Source organism: Phaethon lepturus, unplaced genomic scaffold (assembly GCF_000687285.1).
Source record: "Phaethon lepturus isolate BGI_N335 unplaced genomic scaffold, ASM68728v1 scaffold45209, whole genome shotgun sequence".
Taxonomy (NCBI): Eukaryota; Metazoa; Chordata; class Aves; order Phaethontiformes; family Phaethontidae; genus Phaethon; species Phaethon lepturus.
This window is the reverse complement of record NW_010566433.1, coordinates 19,568-37,983: the sequence shown is the minus strand read 5'-3', so window position 1 is coordinate 37,983 and position 18,416 is coordinate 19,568. Positions and strand designations below refer to the sequence as shown.

Sequence of the window (18,416 nt, the reverse complement as noted above, 5' to 3'; positions counted from 1 at the left end):
CTCTTTTTCTTAACAGTACAGTCTGTGCTAATGGTCAAATATTGGAAGAGGCTGCCCAGGGAGGTGGTGGGGTCACCATCACTGGAAGTGTTCAAAAAACGTGTAGACTTCACTTCCACTTCAGGACATGGTTTAGTGGGCATGGTTGTGTTGGGTTGATGGTTGCACTTGATGATCTTAAAGGTCTTTTCCAGCCTTAATGATTCTGTGATTCTGTAATGTTTGCATGCTACTTCTGGCTTCCAAGACTATACTTTTGGCTTGCAGCTTTCTGAAGACCCCTCAGACGTGACGGTCAACTGCTCCTGTGACAGCAGAGATGCAGTGAGAGGAATTACACATGTATTACTGATGATCTGTTTACGTGCAGAAAGTGAAATGCTTTTGAGATTCAAGCTAGTTTTGCACATGTGGGTGAACTGTACCGTGTATGTGTAGGTTGATCATGTCACAAGGGAGAAGGCGCTGCAGTTTTCAGACGCTTTTGAGATCTGTTGTCTTGGGAAGAGAGAGTACAACTTCATAGCAAAGGATATTGTAATCTTCCCTAACTCTCAATTTTTCTTTCTTAGACCGCATCAATGGAGCACATTCAGGGAGCTTGGAAGACTATCAGTAATGGTTTTGGACTCAAGGATTCTGTCTTTGATGGCCCAAACTGTATTTCACCTACTATCGTCCAGCAGTTTGGTTATCAACGCCGAGCATCCGATGATGGCAAAATATCAGATACTTCTAAAACTAGTAATACTATTCGTGTTTTCTTGCCCAACAAGCAGCGCACGGTGGTAAGTCTACATTAACTTTATGTAAGAAACGTTGTACTGTTCCCGTTGCTAACACTGACGTGTACCTGGCAAGAGAAATGCCAAGCTTCATAAAAGATCTTAACTGTGATTAAGTGTGTTGCCATCGGTTTGCTAATATTAGAGGACACATTTTGAAAGCAGTGTATCTGTATTTTGAGAACCTGTATTTCTCTACCTCAATGCTGTATTTTTCCAGCATACTTGAGCAAGATGCTTTGCTTACATATTTAACATCAAAAGACAGTAGTTGGCTGACCAAAACAGTGATGCCTGTATGAAGTAAAACATGTAATAATTTCTGTCACCATTTCCTTCACTTGGATGCCCACAGTGAAGTATGGTAGTTGCTGAAGTGAAACTTCTTGAGGGAACACTTCTTTTAAATTTCTTGTAGCTGAGTATGCTAATAATAGTCTTACACAAAGTTCCCTGAAATCTAAATTAAGCATTTTTCTATGCTTAAGGTAACTCCATTTGCCTACATTTCTATTACTTTTATAGGCTACCGACTTGTATGAGTGCTGTATAAAATCCTGTTTCAGAGAAACCTAGTAATTGTAAGAAATTGAAACATGATAAAATGGCTTCAGAATTTCCTTTGCATAAGTACACAATAGTTATGTATATCCAAAAAATATGCCTGCCTGACAGGTTGGCTTAATGTGCAGCAAGTTAAATTGGAAGGCACAGCAGTTTGTTGTTACATCATACAAGTAATTTTTATTTATCTGTTTATTAACTTCAAAAGTGAACAGTTGTGCAGTTTTACTGTAACCTCTAAAGAAAAGGAGGAAAAAAATTACTTCTCCCCCTCCACCCCCCGCAAAGAAAAAACCAAGCTTAAAGAAATTCTGCAATCACTGACTAAAATTTTTGTTCCTTTGGTCACAGGTAAATGTGCGAAATGGGATGACCTTACATGACTGTCTTATGAAGGCACTTAAAGTAAGAGGTCTGCAGCCAGAATGCTGTGCGGTTTTTCGACTTCTTACTGAACCAAAAGGGTAAGAGTCTGGAATGTTATATGTGAAACTTTCAACTAGAGAATGTAAAAATCTTGTTTTTAGAATAGCACCAATAATGCTTTCTTCCTCTCTCTTACTAGTTTTTTTTAAATGCACGATTGGGTTGTGAACACTTCCATGTTGCTTTCTTTACCCTCCTCTAGGGCAACTCCTTCAGCTTCCTGGGTATTAAAAATTTTATTTTTGTTTTAAAGCTAAATATTAAAATGCTTAAAATTGAAGCACAAAAGCACTCAAGTGCTTGTAGCATCTTACAGAGGCTTTTGTCATACTCTAGATAAAATGATGTGGTATGCCTTCATATTTGAGGTGCATTTCTCCTCTGCATTTGTAGTTGGTAAACTCCAGTGCTAGTGATACTTAGGCAACGTAAATGAACATCTCCTCTGTGTGCTCAGTTTTAAGGCTCTACGTTCCTCTACAACTTTTCAATGTTTGATTTAAATCTCACTTCAGATATTCCTTATTTTTTGTAGGACCGGGGATGCTGCTATTAAATACCAAATGATTCTTTTACAAGCTGAGGGAGTGAAGGTATCTCATGGAGTTAATACATTTAACTTCACACCTCGTAAGGCTTGGGCTTAATGCTCTTTTAAGCCTCAATCATGAGGCAGTCATTTGTGGGTTTACATCTCTCTGTAACTGAGTCCATTCTGGGGTCACCAGTAACTTTAGTGCTGAAGCACGCACATAATACGGCTTTCATGTCACTAAGTCTGCCATTCATAATTTCTTATGTTTTGTTTATAAGGGTATTTCTGTGACTCCATTACAGCTTCTAGGTGCCTTATTGCAAATAATCTATATATCTAAATGACTTAAATGGTAAAAAATAAACGGAAAAAGAGGTGAATTGCTATGTTTTCAAAGTTGCTTCTGATTTTTTAAGTGCAAGACACTGAAATATCGCTCACTGTAAGAGGTTAGCAACGCTTTTTTGTATTTGTTTTCAGTTTACTTGAGAAAGCTCACAAAACTTAGATCATTGATTAGGCGAGACTTCTTATCTCCTGTATAACTTTCTTGTTCCCATTTTCTTTTTCTTTCAGAAAAAAAGTGCGTTTGGATTGGAATACAGATGCTGCCTCCTTGATTGGAGAGGAACTGCAAGTGGACTTTCTTGATCATGTTCCACTCACAACACACAATTTTGTAAGCTTTTCCTCTTCTGTATTTTGATGTAAATTGTACATACTCAGTCAAAGAATGTTTTATGTATTAGGGGCCTTTTGGCTTTCTAAACACATGGGGGGCATTTCAGAAGTGATGACTGGATTCCTTCACCCCTATTTCCCACAAATTAGACTGGCTAAATATCAATTTGCAATGAAATAAGTGCCAGAATTCTGTTTATGTTTAGTGATTCCTAGGTGTCAGAGACTTTAAAAACTCACATTACACATATTCTTCAAAGGTCTGATGATTGCCATTTTTATTTTATATAAATACGTATTTCTGTAACCGTCGTATCATGTCTTTAAAACCCAGAGCTGGGAGATAACTTGCATTTTCAGTCTCTGGCTCATCAGTCAAAAAAGGCTAGATTCAATTCAGCAGCTTTATTGGACTGTTGATAATTGTGCTGAATGTACAGTGGTGCTGTTAATTTTGCAAGGTCATGACATTGTTTTGTGAGCCTTGTAATTTTTCAGAGTGTTTCTTGGGGGCATGAAAGACTTCAGATTTGTAGTTCCTTCTCAAAAATTGATTATGTGCTCAGCATAGAGCAAATAGATAGAGTTGGGTTTTTTGTTTGTTGGGGTTTTTTGTTGTTTGGTTTTGGCTTTTTGTGTTTTTTTGGTGTTTGTTTTGTTTTTACAAAGTGATAATGCCTAACTCTATCAGATTTACCTTGTATTATTTCATTCTCCCTGGGAAGGAACTCTATTCCTATATTCTAGCCTTTTTATTGTTTTGTCCCAGAAATATATTGTGCCAAGTGGCAAAACTAAAAGGAAATTGGAAAGGTTAGGATTGATTTACAAAAGCTGAAAGTAGCTTTTTTACTACTTTACATTTTCAGAAAACTACAAATAAAATTGTCTGCTGTTGGTCACCAGAAAACTAGTATTTTTCTCCAGATCTGGAAAAAGGTTAAACTTCGAGCCTTCTTCCACAATATGTTCTGGAGGAAGAAACAGTTTGGTTCATTTTTTTGTATTTCAGAAGCTTTGAAAAAATTCTAGATGCCATTTATAAAAATAGAATTTCCTTAAACAATTTTATTTACTAAGGAATTCATTTCTTATGCAAGCCATATTGGTTAGTCATAAACACAAGCATTTTGACTAATAAAAAAAATGAGGTAGTTCTTACAATTTGATCCTCCTTCACCTCCTTGGTGATACCAAAAACAAACAAAAAACCCTAATTCTTGGCCCACCCAACTGTGTCACCTTACAGAGCAAAAATAGTGCTTTTGAATTTGACAGAACACTTTTCCTTTTTTTTTTTTTTTTAAATGATCAGGTAAACAAAGCCCTAAATGTTTGTAAGCTTTCCAGGTTTCCAACCAAACAGGAAATGTGTGCAAGAATACTCAAGTGTGGTTTTAAGTTCAGTAGCACTTTTGGGGCACTGATAACATTTTAATGTGGTATTTATTTATGTTGAGCTCTGAAGATGTTCATCTCTGCTAATGAAGAGAAGATAGTAGCTTGGATTAATAATTTAATGTTCTTTCTAGGCTCGGAAGACATTTCTAAAGCTTGCTTTCTGTGACATCTGCCAGAAGTTCCTGCTAAATGGGTTTCGGTGTCAGACATGTGGTTATAAATTCCATGAACACTGCAGCACTAAAGTTCCAACTATGTGTGTCGACTGGAGCAATATCAGGCAACTCTTGTAAGGACCGTTCCTTTTTAATAGCAGTAGTAGTTTTCTGTGACAGAAAAGCATTGTTGTGTTTTGTGGGGTTTTTTTAAATCTCTTATAGAGATAAATTTGGATTGTTGGGAAGTGTAGCCACTTTCATCAATACACAGAACTTGGGTATTGATTTCATAAAACAGCCAGCAATGATTGTCTATTGCCAGGTGAAGAAGGCCGTTTACATTAAATGCATTTTATTCTTGCTGTAAATTTTAATATTCTGGGCCAAGCAAACAAAGATCTTGAATGACCAGACAGTTGCTATCGTGCCCTCTGTTTAAGCAGAGTAATAGTAATTCCTCTCACATGATGTTTTTGTTAGAAGAAAAGAAGGTCGTGATTCAGTTGGTTTTTAGCTGTTGGAAGCATGAGTGTTCAGAACTATCACAACTTTTGACACCTTGTTGAAAGTGCATAGAATGGTGAGAAAACTAATGAAGCATAATACTTTCCTAATATTGATTAGAAGTTGAAAATCATTGTGTTAGAAGTTCTTTTATGCAAAAGTGTTAGAACCTATAATTGATTTTATGTGTTGTACTTAGTGATTGTATTTTTTTTGGTGTCGAATACCCTTCCAGGAACATCTGAAGTCTGATGTAAAAAGATTTGTATCTTAAGTTTAGGAAGAACACATGGACATTTTCTTTGGGAGTCTGAAGACATAGTTTTTAGTCATACCATACACAGAGGAAAAATACGGTGTAAAGATAGGAATGTGTTCGTGAAGTTAATTGTGCTGGAAAGAAACAGCCCTTTAAATTTTCAGCTTTAAAGAGCATTGTACAGGAGGTAGTGTAGCAGTTGAAATTGTAATTGTTTTTGTTGATATTTCAGATTGTTCCCAAATTCAAATATCAGTGACAGTGGTGTCCCTGCACTACCTCCCTTGACAATGAGACGGATGCGGGAGTCTGTCTCCCGGATACCTGTTAGGTAAGCTAGTATTTCCTGTCATTTCTGTTTTGGGAAATACAGTTGTTTAAAAACAAAACAAAAACAACAAAAACAAAACACCCCCAACTCCTCAAAAATAGAACAAGCATATGGAAGGTTGGGATAAATGTGCAAGAAGGCAACGCCACTTCATCATAGATAATCTATAGTGTCCTTTCTTGTCCTTAGATTCAAGCAAAACATTGATTTGGGATTTTATATTTTTAATTTTTAGTCATAAGATTTTAAGGGAGGGTATTAAAGGTTTTCTGGAGACCTTTGTTTTCCTGCCTAAGAAAATTCAAGGCTCCCTTTAGTATTTTTGTGAATTAATTTTATTTCATCTGATCAGGTAGTATACATGTAAGGGTTCATGCCTCGTTGTGCATGACTTACATAAGCTAAAATAATGTTCTAATGTTATGATGACAGATAAGAGTTTAAAGAGAGAACAGTGGAAACTGAAAATGTGCTCCTCTTAAAGAAAACTCTGAGACCTAAAGAGAATGTTCCTGTAGTTTTAAATGCTAGAATAAAATTGCTTTCCTTTCAAAAGGGCCTGTCTTCTGATCCTAATTTGTGCCTGTATTCTTTTCCTTGAAATTCTAGAGGCTGAAGAGGGCAGGCCATCTTTTGTTTTTTCTACATCCCTTTGAAAAATCTTGGCCTGCTCAGGAGTGAGGCACAGAGCACGTAGCTGACTTGCAAATGGTTCTATGTATTATTTATTTATTTTAGTGGGAACTGCATCAGGAATTGATCTTAATGTTCTCTTTGCCATCTCATTCTACTTCCAGTGTTGTTGAACAATGACTCATTAACTTGATAGTTTTTGTGAAGGCTGGCTGATTTCAGTTAAGATACTTGTGTGATTTGGGATAAATAGGGTTTGAGTGACCTTAGCTGTGATGTATAGCTCTTTGTTGAACTGGATTTTAGTGTTGGCCTCCTTGTAACTGGTATTGGGTTTCATGACTTCCTTGCTGGCTGTTCTGTGTGAACCATTGAACAGTCTTGCAAACCTTTACAAATTCAGGGCTTAGCAGTAAAAGTAGCTCTTAAGCTATGCATTACAGGCTTGAAGTGAGTGGTTTGTTTAAATTTCACAGACCCAAATTAATCCCAGAGAGACAGTATTTTATCAGTATATTATGTGATTTGATGGGGACTCAGGTGAATTTTGTCACAGCAGAAACAGACTTACGTTAAGCACACTAGATGAGTATGTGAACTGACAAGATCCTGCTTCAAGTTTTTTCAATGTATTTCCTAAGATAAACTGGGAATGATTCAGCTGACCAAACAGTGTAGTTAGCATGTAAGTCCCAGCTTTTTCTCTTTGGAATTCTGCCTACATTGCATTTGAACAAGTTACATTGAAGAGTATTTTTCAACTGCTAGAGGAGAAAAAATATCCATAACTTTCCCTTTTTCTCTCTTTCCTTCTCAGTTCCCAGCACAGGTATTCTACGCCTCATGCCTTCACGTTCAACACATCAAATCCTTCCTCTGAGGGCTCCCTTTCCCAAAGGCAGCGATCTACGTCCACACCAAATGTCCATATGGTTAGCACTACAATGCCTGTAGACAGCCGGATAATTGAGGTAATGTTGGTAGATAGGGAATAGCGTAAAGTTAAACTAAAATTGTGACTGGCTATCTAATAGTCACTGGTTTGTTTTTCTTTTGCTTTCTGTCATTTGCTTACTGTTTGCCTTAGTTAGGGGAGTGATGAAGAATATAGGTGACACATTTGCTTAGAAAGTTAATAGTTCATTCTTGCAGTCTTTTATCAACTTTGCTGAAGTTCTAGGTAGATTTTTGGTGTCTGTAAAGATGTGGGGGAGCTTAACAGTCCAGTTTCACAGGTCTGAAAAGAAGATAAGCTCAGTTTTGCTGAAGAAGTACTTATTAGGCATGTCTAAAAATGTTCTTTTAAATGTATAAATCTTGATTTGTTGTGGAGGGCTGGTGTTTGTTTTAAATCAGACTTCAGGTACCGTAAGTCTGGATGTACTTCTTGGAGTTGGAGTACTCAAGTCAAAGCTTACTGGCAATATCTTTTGTGTTACACCTGTACAGAATTAACAGCGATTCTGGGCTTGTGTGTTAAAGCCATCTGTATCTGAGAATATTTCTGCTTTCAGTATGCAAGTATGCTTTCAAGCACCTTTTTTTATTTTATTTTTTTTCCCCCTACCTTAGACTGGCAGTAGTGAGAGACAATTCTTTGAAGTTAGGCCTAAAGTTGGGTTGGTTTTTTTTGTTTGTTTTGTGATAACCTTAACAAAATAAGGGAGTGGTGTGCAGGAAAGGCTTGAAGAAAGTGCTGCAGGACTTCAGAGAGAGCACTGTTGGTTTTCTGCTCTGGAATAGTTTAAAAACTCTTTAGGCCAAGCAAAAACCTTTGACTGTCGAGTTTATTTGCATGTTCAGCTGGTAGTTTATAGGCTTCTGTGAAATGTGAGAACTCTCTGAAATGTGCTAGAGAAGTCCTCTGGACCTTTGCTGGAACTAAAGAAGAGTGCACTGCAGCCCCATGAAGCTTTTTTGCTTAGAAGCTGTGTGTCAGCTGGGTTTTCTGGGGAAAAGTACCGTTCCTTTCTCTTTGATTTTCTTAGGCTTACAGCCTTTTTTATTGTTTCAGAAGCCTGGCTGACCATCTTCTATGTCACGAAAAATAACAAAGCACTCAAAGAGAATATGAATTACTTTGTAGTGTGATGAGTTTTTAAGGAGACATTGCTTAATAATATCATAATATAGGGACTGAATAAAAATAGCTGTCATGTCTTAAAGGCAATAGCTGCTTTTCCAAAAGTCTTAAAAAAAAAAAAAAAGTTTAAACCCCCCACACACCACCAAAAAAGGTAGTAGAGACCTTCTAGTATGACATGAGAAAGACCACCTTAATGAAGTGGTTTACCAAAGGGTAGGTACTAGTGAACTTTTGTGTTTTAATAGGAATACTTACTTAGAAGTCCTACTGCACTTAATTATCATATATCAAACAGGTTACTTTTTCTTTCATTTATCCTAACATTTAATTTAAAAAAAAATTTTTTTTTATACTTCCTCTGTTCTTTTCTTTTATCTCTTACCGTGTTGGCCTAGAATAACAGCCTGAATGCTTCTCCCAGTTCCTGGTGCAGACGATTTTGTTTGAGGGGAAGAGTAGGTATTTTCTTGGTGCCTTTTGTTTTCTTGTGATTAACAGGATTGCTATAACTTGTAAGCCATGGCAGTGTCCACATGAAATGTTTAATCTGGAGTTGATTTGATGGAAATCTTTATAGCATGTTTATACTTAAATAATGAGGACACTAATTGGAAGAGGCAAGTTAATAGAAGAGCTTCGTTTTTAGTTTAGCTGGATGAATCCATACTACTATGAAATGTGGTGTGAATTTGAATAGGCTTGGATTAGAAATGCATTGGTCACACAGTTTTTAAAGTATAACCTTCTCAAATACATCTGTTGTGTGGCTTTTTTCCCCCAGAAAAGATTTTGTTGAATACAACTGTATGAAACCCTTAGATTAAGAACATGATGTACTATTTTTATTTCATATCAAAGCCAAGGTGACAGACTACAGCACTGTGTATGGTATTATTTGTGTTCTAAGAACAACTCTAACGAATACTGGTTTTGGTTCATTTGCTGTAAGATTCATAAGTAAAAAAGAAAATATTCACATGAGGATTGAAGTTCAAAAATAGTTTTTTCTGAAATAAGAATTATGTATACATAAGTATGAGAACAATTTTCAATTATTTAGTTATCCTTTGCTGGTTTACTTGAAAGCAGTTACATTCTCAGGCTGATATCCAAAAAACATCACTTGTAAATTCAGGTTCATAAAGGTTTTTATTGTCCTCGAAATGGACAGAAGTAGTAACTTGCAAGAGTTCTTCATTGGTAGTTTATGCAGATTTTAATCCACTCAGCCGTAGAGTAGAGGTACTCTGCAAGAATACTCTATATAGAGTCAAGCCTGGGAGAATGCAGCTAACCAGCTAAAATTATGTATTTCATAAATGAATCTTTACTAAGAATAATCTCAGCTAATTTGAAAACTGTATGGTGGAATGTAGGCTTGTTCTGTCCTCCTATGAAATCTTACATTTGTTATTCTACTAATTAGTTAGAAAGTTTGAATTGACTTCTATTAACTTTGACAGTATTTAACATTTCTGTAGTGCATGTTCTTGCTTTGTACTTATACAGTACCTGGATATTTTACCTTTCCTGTATGTACTATGGGATAATACATAGCAGGTGAGAAAAGTTGTAAAGTCATGTTTGTCAGAGCTTAGTTTATCTTGTGCATGGCTGTAGAATTGTGTTGTAAAGTGCCTGTGGCATGAGGTGAGAGTTGTCGCACTGTACCAACTAGTGAACTGTGTAAGAACATGCTTTTCAAATATCATCAAACTTTATTCTGTGGAAAAATGTTTTGAAAAGTAGATGGTTTTTTATTGGGGCACAAGACATAGCCTTTCTTGGGTTGAAATAGTACAGTAGAGATGTTTCAAAATGTATATTGACTTGGAATATTTTAGGGACTTTTGAAAGTTTTCCTACTTGTAACCCCAAAATTTTTGAGAGTTTGTCCCCTAGAGGTAGGGAACTATCACAGGAGCTGTGTTCAGTTCTGAAATACAAGCATGTACAAAAATCCAGTGGTGGCAATGCAGACAGTATTTCTGGTGTTTCTTCTTGTTTCGTGTCTTTTTTTTTTTCCCCTCTTTTTTTTTTTTTGGTAGTAATGCCTTTTAATATGCTGTGAATAGTTTTAATGTTTTGTAAGAATTCACAAATTGCATGTTTTTAGCATATAGGATTCTTGTAACTAGAAAATAACCAAGCTGTCATCGTTTGGAGGGTGTTGGTCTACTGTATCACACTTGACCAAAACTGTCAGAAACAATTTCAACACTATTCCTGCTTGTTCCTTCATATGTTCTCATAGATAATAAAGTTAATAAATATATTTCCTCTGTTTTAGGATGCGATTCGAAGCCATAGTGAATCAGGTATGATTTCAAAAAATAAAATAATATATAATATTATTTTGTGTTTATTTTCTGGTTCATAAAATTTTTTATGTGTTTATTTTTATATTTAAGCTTCACCTTCTGCTCTGTCTGGAAGTCCTAACAATATGAGCCCCACTGGCTGGTCTCAGCCCAAAACCCCAGTCCCAGCCCAAAGAGAGCGAGCCCCCGGATCCAATACACAAGAAAAAAACAAAATTGTAAGTATGGTAATACTTTTTTAAAAAATATATTAAACTAGGCTGGGAGTAGTGGTGTGTTGGGATAAATTTATGTACTTAAAAGGCAATACAAGCTGATGGTCATCTTGGATTGCTCTGCACTGTGTGTATATAATAGCGATATAATTTTGACTAACTTGGGAAAGATAGCAGTATTGCCTTGCATTATAAATACCCAGAACAAAATGTTTTGGATTGAGCGTTAATTTCAGACAGTATTGTGAAATTATCTTTCAGTATGGATTTGAGGATTACTTTTTTAAATTATTAGGGCTGCGTCTATTTTATTCTGGTTTAATGTGTTTATGGTTAGCCTTGTTATCGCTATTTGAACTGTATTGCCATAGCTTCCATTGAAAATGGATATTGATACTGCCATCATTCTCATACTAAAGTTTAGTTAAAATGTCTCAGGGAAAAACAGATTTAAGAAAACGCAACTTTTTCCTCAAAGGCTTGACTTAAACTTGGGAGGGGGGAGAAAAGTTAGAATAATATCTGGAATTTTTTGAAGACTTGTAAGATTTAAAAATGAAAGTGCGGTTGCTTCGTGGGACTCTCAGTTGTTAATCAGTTAGACATTTGAGAATTCTGCTCTTACGTTTTTGGTTTATTCCTTTTAAATATGTAAATTAGTTCCTAAATTTCAGTATTGTAATTTTGAGAAAGTCAGTAAGTTTCTTAAGTATTTCAGATGTCTTTAAGTAGTTGATTATAAAGTACTTGTTCCTCTTAAGACGTAAGATCAGGGTTTAAGTTTCTAGTGCAGAACGTAATGAACGTTCTTAAGCAATTAAAGCCATCCAAGAAAATGTTTTGTCCTTTTTTAAAAAAACAAAACAACACCACTACCCCTCACAAATTGAGGAGGAAAACAGAAGTCCAAACTGTAGGACAAAAACCCTCAAGGTTTCAGTGCATTTGAAACTTGTGTGAAGGAAGTTATTTCATTCTTGGTGTGTAAATATAATACATTTGATTAAAAACTTAGAGTAAAGCCATGTCAATTTTTGTTCCAGAGGCCTCGTGGACAGAGAGATTCCAGTTATTACTGGGAAATAGAAGCAAGTGAAGTCATGCTTTCTACCAGAATAGGGTCAGGTTCTTTTGGAACAGTTTACAAAGGAAAATGGCATGGTAAGTTCTTGACAAGTGTTACTGTCTTCTCAACATGTTGATTCTGTAGAACAGCAATCCAGAAGAAGGTAAAGTCGTTTTAATGGTGCTGTGTGCTGCTCTACCACCGAAGGTACTAGGTGAGAAATATTAATTCCCTAATATTAGCAGTGGGAAAATTAAGGCAAGGAACAGACATCAAAATCTGAATCTCAATCTCACAGCTGTCATCTGCCATGGTTCATTATATTGCAGACAACATTGTTTTCTTTGTTACCATGTTCCTACAACAGCTTGTTTTCTGAAAAGATTTTGCTTTCAATTAGCAGAATTGAATTAGCAGAATTGGCCAGGAAACTTCACGGCCTGATGTTAAATTACATCTACCTTTTTTTTCTTTTTGGTACCTCTGCAGTTTAATTAGCATACTTGTATTCAGGATGGCAGGGAAAGGAAATAAACATAAATTGCTTTTACTGTGGTGTTTTTATAAAGAAAAAATGGTTGATGTGAGAGTTTATGATATAAAGTTAGCTGGAATTCTTTGAAAAGAGGCACACTGCAGAACTACAGAATTCGTTTCTGAATTCAGGCCTTGTGATTTAAAAAGGAATACACACAAACCCTTCCAGGCCCTAATGCAAATAGTGTTATTGTCATAAAATAAGCTAACACAAAACATCTGGAAACTTATCTGCCACCCTCTATTTTTAAAGAATAAATACTTGCATGTCTTAAAGCCCAAATGTTGTTGGCATCAATGGAAGGACTATTCTTATGCTAAATCTAATATTCATGAACAGTTAAACTGATTTTCGTTATATAACTGAAATGGAACACAGAAATCAAGAGGAAAAGTATGTTAAGTAAGATTTCACTAAACAAGGTAATAATTGCGAATTTCTTGTTAATATATTTGAATTTAACATCGATAAATACACTTCATGTATCGAACTTTGGTTCTTCCTATGTTAAACAGCAAATACATTGAGCTACATATTTATGAAGAACCTTCAGTTGTGCACAAGATGACTGTATTAACTGTCACCTAACTCAATATCAGTAAGATTCAATTTTTTTTTTTGGTAACCATCATTTGTGGAGTGGTCTTAAAGGATTTAAAGGGTTTATATTTCTTGCAAGTCTTTTGTGTTTAGAATTAAAGGAAGTGGGAGTTCACAGTGTAGAAATTAGTGTAACTGCAGACTTTTTTCATAGACGCAGCAATAAAAATGTCTTGGAGAAGCTAAATGAAATCAATTGAATTGGGCAGATTGCTGTGAACTTAAATAGAAATTCTCAAGTTAGAGGTGTCGGGTTTCCTAACATGCCCAACAATGAAGGGCTGTTTGCAGTGAACTTTTGGAGGGCACCCATGGAAGATTGTGTGCAACTATATGCAAACTGTATTAGGTTTCCAATAAGCGTCCCTGATCTAGTCTTCCAAAATGAAAATGAAGTGTCAAGGACAGTCTTGTTCTGAGGAGTGCGTGTCTTGTTGAACAGGTATCTTGCGCTTCCATATTTTTCCAGATTGTTCTGATGGTTAAGTACTAATTTTCGTATTTGCACCACTTCTGTTACAGACCCCATTTGGATCCTGTAGTGTCCTGTAGCATGCTTCTAAATTTAAAAGGCGGAAAGAGAACCAAGGCAGTTTAAATGGGTTGGAAGACTACCTATCATAAACACTCACATTTCCCCTTTGACCCTGGTAATCAGTTCTAGGGTTTTGGTGGTTGGGGGGTGGCGGAAGCTGATTTGTCTTCAGATTGCTGCTAAACAAAACAAGTGCTGTTGTGTATTTGTTTCTGTAGAGAAAACTGCTTGGGAAATGCCATCAAGCCTAAAAAAAGTGTAGCACCTGATTCAGTAAGAACAGTGTAAAGTTAAAAACATCTTTCTGTGGAGCAAGGATCATAACTGAGAATATATTGAAAAATAATCTGAAAACGTTTGGCCCGTCGTCAGTGGATGGTGCATCCTTGCCTTGTCTTGGCATTGCTCATAGCAATGTACTTCAAGTATATCTGTTGGTCTTGCGTGGTACGTCAAAAGGACTTGCTGTAGGAACGGGCTGCTTCAAAGCCGGTGATTTTGGTAGCCGTATGAAAGTGTAGTCTTTCTACCATATGAAAGTGTAGTCTTTCTACCAGTTATCTTCTGTCCTGGTCTGTAAGCAGAGAGCTCTGTAAGTTATAGAACATCATGCATTCTGCAAATGTGAGATGGTTCTCTTCATGAAGATACTGGCGGATGAAATAGGAAGTATATTGCATTTACTGAAGTTAAAGGAAGAAGATATAAAGGTATAATACTGTGTTCAATATTTGTGTGTCTCTGTGACTCCACACTGTACAGCAAATTAAGCAACTGGTAATTGTAGTGGAAGATACTGCAGTTCACTTGGGGTACTCTGAAACTTTCAAGTACCAGTGTGCATATCCTTCTCATGCTTTGTTGGCAACTTTTTTTTTAATTGAGCAGTTAGTATTCCTAATATATTCAGGTGATCATTTTATTCTAGACATGCTAACGTACTTTTCAAACATATCTTGGAAAAGAGACCACATTAAGAGGATGATAACTAGTGATTGTGGTAGCAGAGAAATCTGTCACTCTAGGGATTTTATTTTTTTTTAATGTAGGTGGGTTCTGTAATGCTCAGTGGCAGCAGCCTTTAAACTATGGGATAAGGCTATGGTGGAGTATAGCATCTCTCCAATCTTTGTACTGCGTGTGGACTAAGACTGAAATTTCAGTTTTCCTAAGCTGCGTTTACCTTCTTGTGACAGTGTCAAGGAAGTTCACCCCGCTCTTGAATTCTAAAATGCTGTCCATTTGTAGTTGAAATGAATGTGGTGGTTTCTTCTTTCACTGAGGAATCGGTGGGTCTTGCTGTTAGTGCTTTTGCTTTTGATACAACAGTCGGCTTCATTCCACTGTTGCACCTTTTTTGAATCAGTTCAGTTGTACTGTTTTCTGGATGTACACCGTAAAGGTTTTTAGAGCTTTATTCTTTGGAAACGGTCTCTAAACAGGTAGCACTGGATAATCGTATATTCCTCTCTGTGTTACCTTTTAACAGATACTGAAATTTAAAGCAAGCACTGACACTGAAAGCAATTCAAATGAAGCTGTTAAGTAAAATTTCATAATGTATCAGCATAAAGAACAGTAAGATATTCTGCTTTCCATAGTCCCCAAATTTGTTATTGAAATATTAAAATCAGTTATTTTGTTCATGATTTTTCTGCTATTCCTGGATAAAAGAATTTCCCTCTCCCATTCTTGAAATTTAGCAGTATTTGAATCTAGAAAGTTTGGTTTTTAAACACAACTTACATTAAAAAGGTGTGTGTGTGTGTATAGATATATAAAAAAATCATATATATATATATAAACTTTAATATATAAACTTAATTACATAAAAATACAAAGGGGGGGGTGTGTGTATATATGCATGCTATATATATATATGCATACGTAAATGCTAAAGCTAGATAGAAAAGAGAAAGTGGTGAAACTTTTGGATACTGTTTGGAAGCCGAGAGACTCTGATGTGACTGCGCTTGAAATAATGTGCTGAGAATGCAGCTAGACTAGAATACCTTCCTTTTCAACAACTATTTGAGATTTTAGTATCTTCACATCTTGCAAAAAGCATATGTGTAATTCTAGCCAGCCGTAGCTGTTAAAAAATAGAAGGGAAGCATGTGAACCATTAATGACTTTTTTAATTAGACTGAAATTCAGGTAAATTAATTGCTTGATACTGTGGAAGATTATATGTCTGCAGGAAAATCTTGACCTATGTACAAATTAGCAGAGGTGTACTGTGCACAAATTAGGAATTTTAAGTGTACTCTGTATTAATGTTATTTTTGGGGGAAAAAAAAAAAGCTGCATTTTTAGTAACTTTTATGGTAAATCTATTTTCAGGGGATGTAGCAGTGAAGATACTAAAGGTTGTAGATCCAACCCCAGAACAGTTCCAGGCTTTCAGAAATGAAGTGGCTGTATTAAGGTGAGTTGGTAGTTTTGTTGCGAAATTCTGTTTCTCCAAGGCACTGTAATGTCACTACTACCCCCCTTTAAGCCATCTTGCCCAATATTCTATGTTCGATAGACACAAAAAGCAGGTCTCCAGACAACAAGAATAAAAAAGATAGCAGATACTTCAGGATATTGCTGCGGAGCTCAGAGACTGCAGTCATCATTCACAGTATTTCAGTGGTTCCTCAGTATTTCTAAAAGTTGTCTTTTCAGATAAATAATACTAACATCCATAATTGTTCAGGTCACATTTGGCATGCAGTGAAAGGTGAGGATTAATAAATTCTGCCATAATTCTCATCACTGGACAGCATACTTGAACTGTACCTTTAAAAATTGTTGCATAACTCCTTTTTTTTTTTTAACAGTATGCTCTGATCTACATAACTGTTTTCTGTTTTCAAATACTGTTTTTGTAGTGTCCAATTAACTATCTGTAATGTTAATCCTGAAACTGAACCAGTTAGAGTACGTAAGAACTATCTTCTCATCTGCTAATTCCTTCACAGTTTATGATGACCACTTAGTTTCCTATTGGCATTCAGTCTTCTATCTAAAGCTGTTCTTTTTCACAGCTCTCAGGGTGATTTCTGTTATTCCAATAATTTTTTCTAATACTACTCACAAGCCCAAATGTTCCTTACTAATTTTAAAACTGTTGAATTTTCATGACATCTTTTCTTAAAGATTGATTTTTAAGTAACTTCCTTGGAACTAGAATTATTTTGACTAAAAGGCAGAAAATCAGCTGATTTTATTAAAGAACTGTAAATTGGCACCTGTAGAATATTTTTATTATTTTTAAAAACAAACTTTACACACACATCCACCTAGTAAAAATTTTGCAGGAAACTCGTGGTTTTGCATTCAAAAGCTAAAATATGTTCCTTTGGCCAGGAGTGCATTTTTAAAAGAACTTGAAAACATTTTTCGTGAAGGTACTAATTTCTCTTTCTGCTACTTTCTGTTAGGAAGACTCGGCACGTTAATATTTTGCTCTTCATGGGCTACATGACTAAAGATAATCTGGCCATTGTTACACAGTGGTGTGAAGGAAGCAGTCTGTATAAACACCTGCACGTTCAAGAGACCAAGTTCCAAATGTTCCAGCTCATTGATATCGCTCGGCAGACAGCACAGGGAATGGAGTGAGTAGGATGAACAATGCTGGCTGTTTTCGTTTGTGGAGTGGTGTTTCCCTTCTTCCCCAAACCCTAATTTGTGGAGTTACTGCACTAGAATAGTAATGGGTGGTCAAAATGGTATATACCAAGCAAATATTTTGTGCAGCCTTAACTCAGCACTGTTGTACGCATTCTTACTTTCATTTAGTTGCTTTTTTTCCCTCGTGGATCCTTGCCTGAGTTCACATTAGACCACTAGTTACTTAGCAGACAGCTTTTCTATATTTTATCTTTTGTAGCTTGAGGTCTTGTAATGCACTAGATGAGTTCCTATTCTAAACATAGAGCGAACTTCTTTTTTAATTCCCTGTGCTACTCACTATAATACTGCAGTGTTTGGCAAACACTAATTTATACTTAAGGTACTTCTGTGACGCGAGGGAATTGTTCTACAGCTACCGGACTCAACACATGCAGATATCTTTTGGAAGTGTTCTCCAGATGTCTGAGTTGATACAGGAACCACCTCACTTCTCTTTCAGAACACGTTGTAACGTTCGTAGCGTAGAATATGCTGACATTGCCTGAGGCTGTCAGTGCTCGTCCATTTTGTAGATGAGGACCCAGGTTTCCAATCAGACACCCGGAAAAGTAGGAACATACATTGTGACTGCAAAGTAAAGCAGTTTGTAAAAAGTAAACCTTAGCATAGCATTCAAATTCTATGCATATGAGGACAGAATCCAGTTTTCTAGGGCAATATACAGTTACAAAACAATCATGCCATTCTTTCTCTTCCTGAGATTTATTTATGCATTGTGTCCGCTTTCTGTAATGCGTAAGGCAGTTGTCATCAGCCAGCGCTTGCTACGTTTCTCTTTTCCCAAAACAGACGCATCCTGTAAATTGACTGAAGCAAGAGGTCTGTGAAAGGGTTGAGTGTGTAATAAACTGGCAGAGTATGTCAGTGAACTGAAAAAGGCCAAGTTTATGTCAGCAGCCTTCGTAACGGCACTTTTCTGCTTTTTCTTTCACAGCTATTTGCATGCAAAGAACATCATCCACAGAGACATGAAATCCAATAGTATCCTTTCCTAACCTAATCCTCTTTCCTTTAATGCAAGAGTGATTTGTTGTTAATATGTGGCTTTTTGGGGGGTTGAAATAGCTGCGTCAAACCTATATAACTACTGAGGA

At 36.2% G+C, this 18,416-nt stretch overlaps 1 protein-coding gene across 2 annotated transcripts in view; it reads left to right on the top strand.

Annotated features, from left to right (window-relative positions):
* The window catches only part of RAF1 (Raf-1 proto-oncogene, serine/threonine kinase), a 33,812-nt gene that overhangs the window by 8,474 nt on the left and 6,922 nt on the right, over positions 1 to 18,416 (top strand). The window contains exons 2-14 of one of the 2 annotated variants that reach the window (XM_010295475.1): positions 573 to 788; positions 1,701 to 1,813; positions 2,887 to 2,989; positions 4,524 to 4,681; positions 5,546 to 5,644; positions 7,095 to 7,248; positions 8,759 to 8,818; positions 10,654 to 10,681; positions 10,775 to 10,902; positions 11,943 to 12,060; positions 15,982 to 16,066; positions 17,067 to 17,243; positions 18,257 to 18,303. In XM_010295475.1, the coding sequence (XP_010293777.1) occupies positions 582 to 788; positions 1,701 to 1,813; positions 2,887 to 2,989; positions 4,524 to 4,681; positions 5,546 to 5,644; positions 7,095 to 7,248; positions 8,759 to 8,818; positions 10,654 to 10,681; positions 10,775 to 10,902; positions 11,943 to 12,060; positions 15,982 to 16,066; positions 17,067 to 17,243; positions 18,257 to 18,303 (1,477 nt within the window). In that variant the 5' untranslated portion in view covers positions 573 to 581. The remainder of the gene's footprint in view (positions 1 to 572; positions 789 to 1,700; positions 1,814 to 2,886; positions 2,990 to 4,523; positions 4,682 to 5,545; positions 5,645 to 7,094; positions 7,249 to 8,758; positions 8,819 to 10,653; positions 10,682 to 10,774; positions 10,903 to 11,942; positions 12,061 to 15,981; positions 16,067 to 17,066; positions 17,244 to 18,256; positions 18,304 to 18,416) is intronic. The other variant, XM_010295476.1, reaches the window with a different exon arrangement.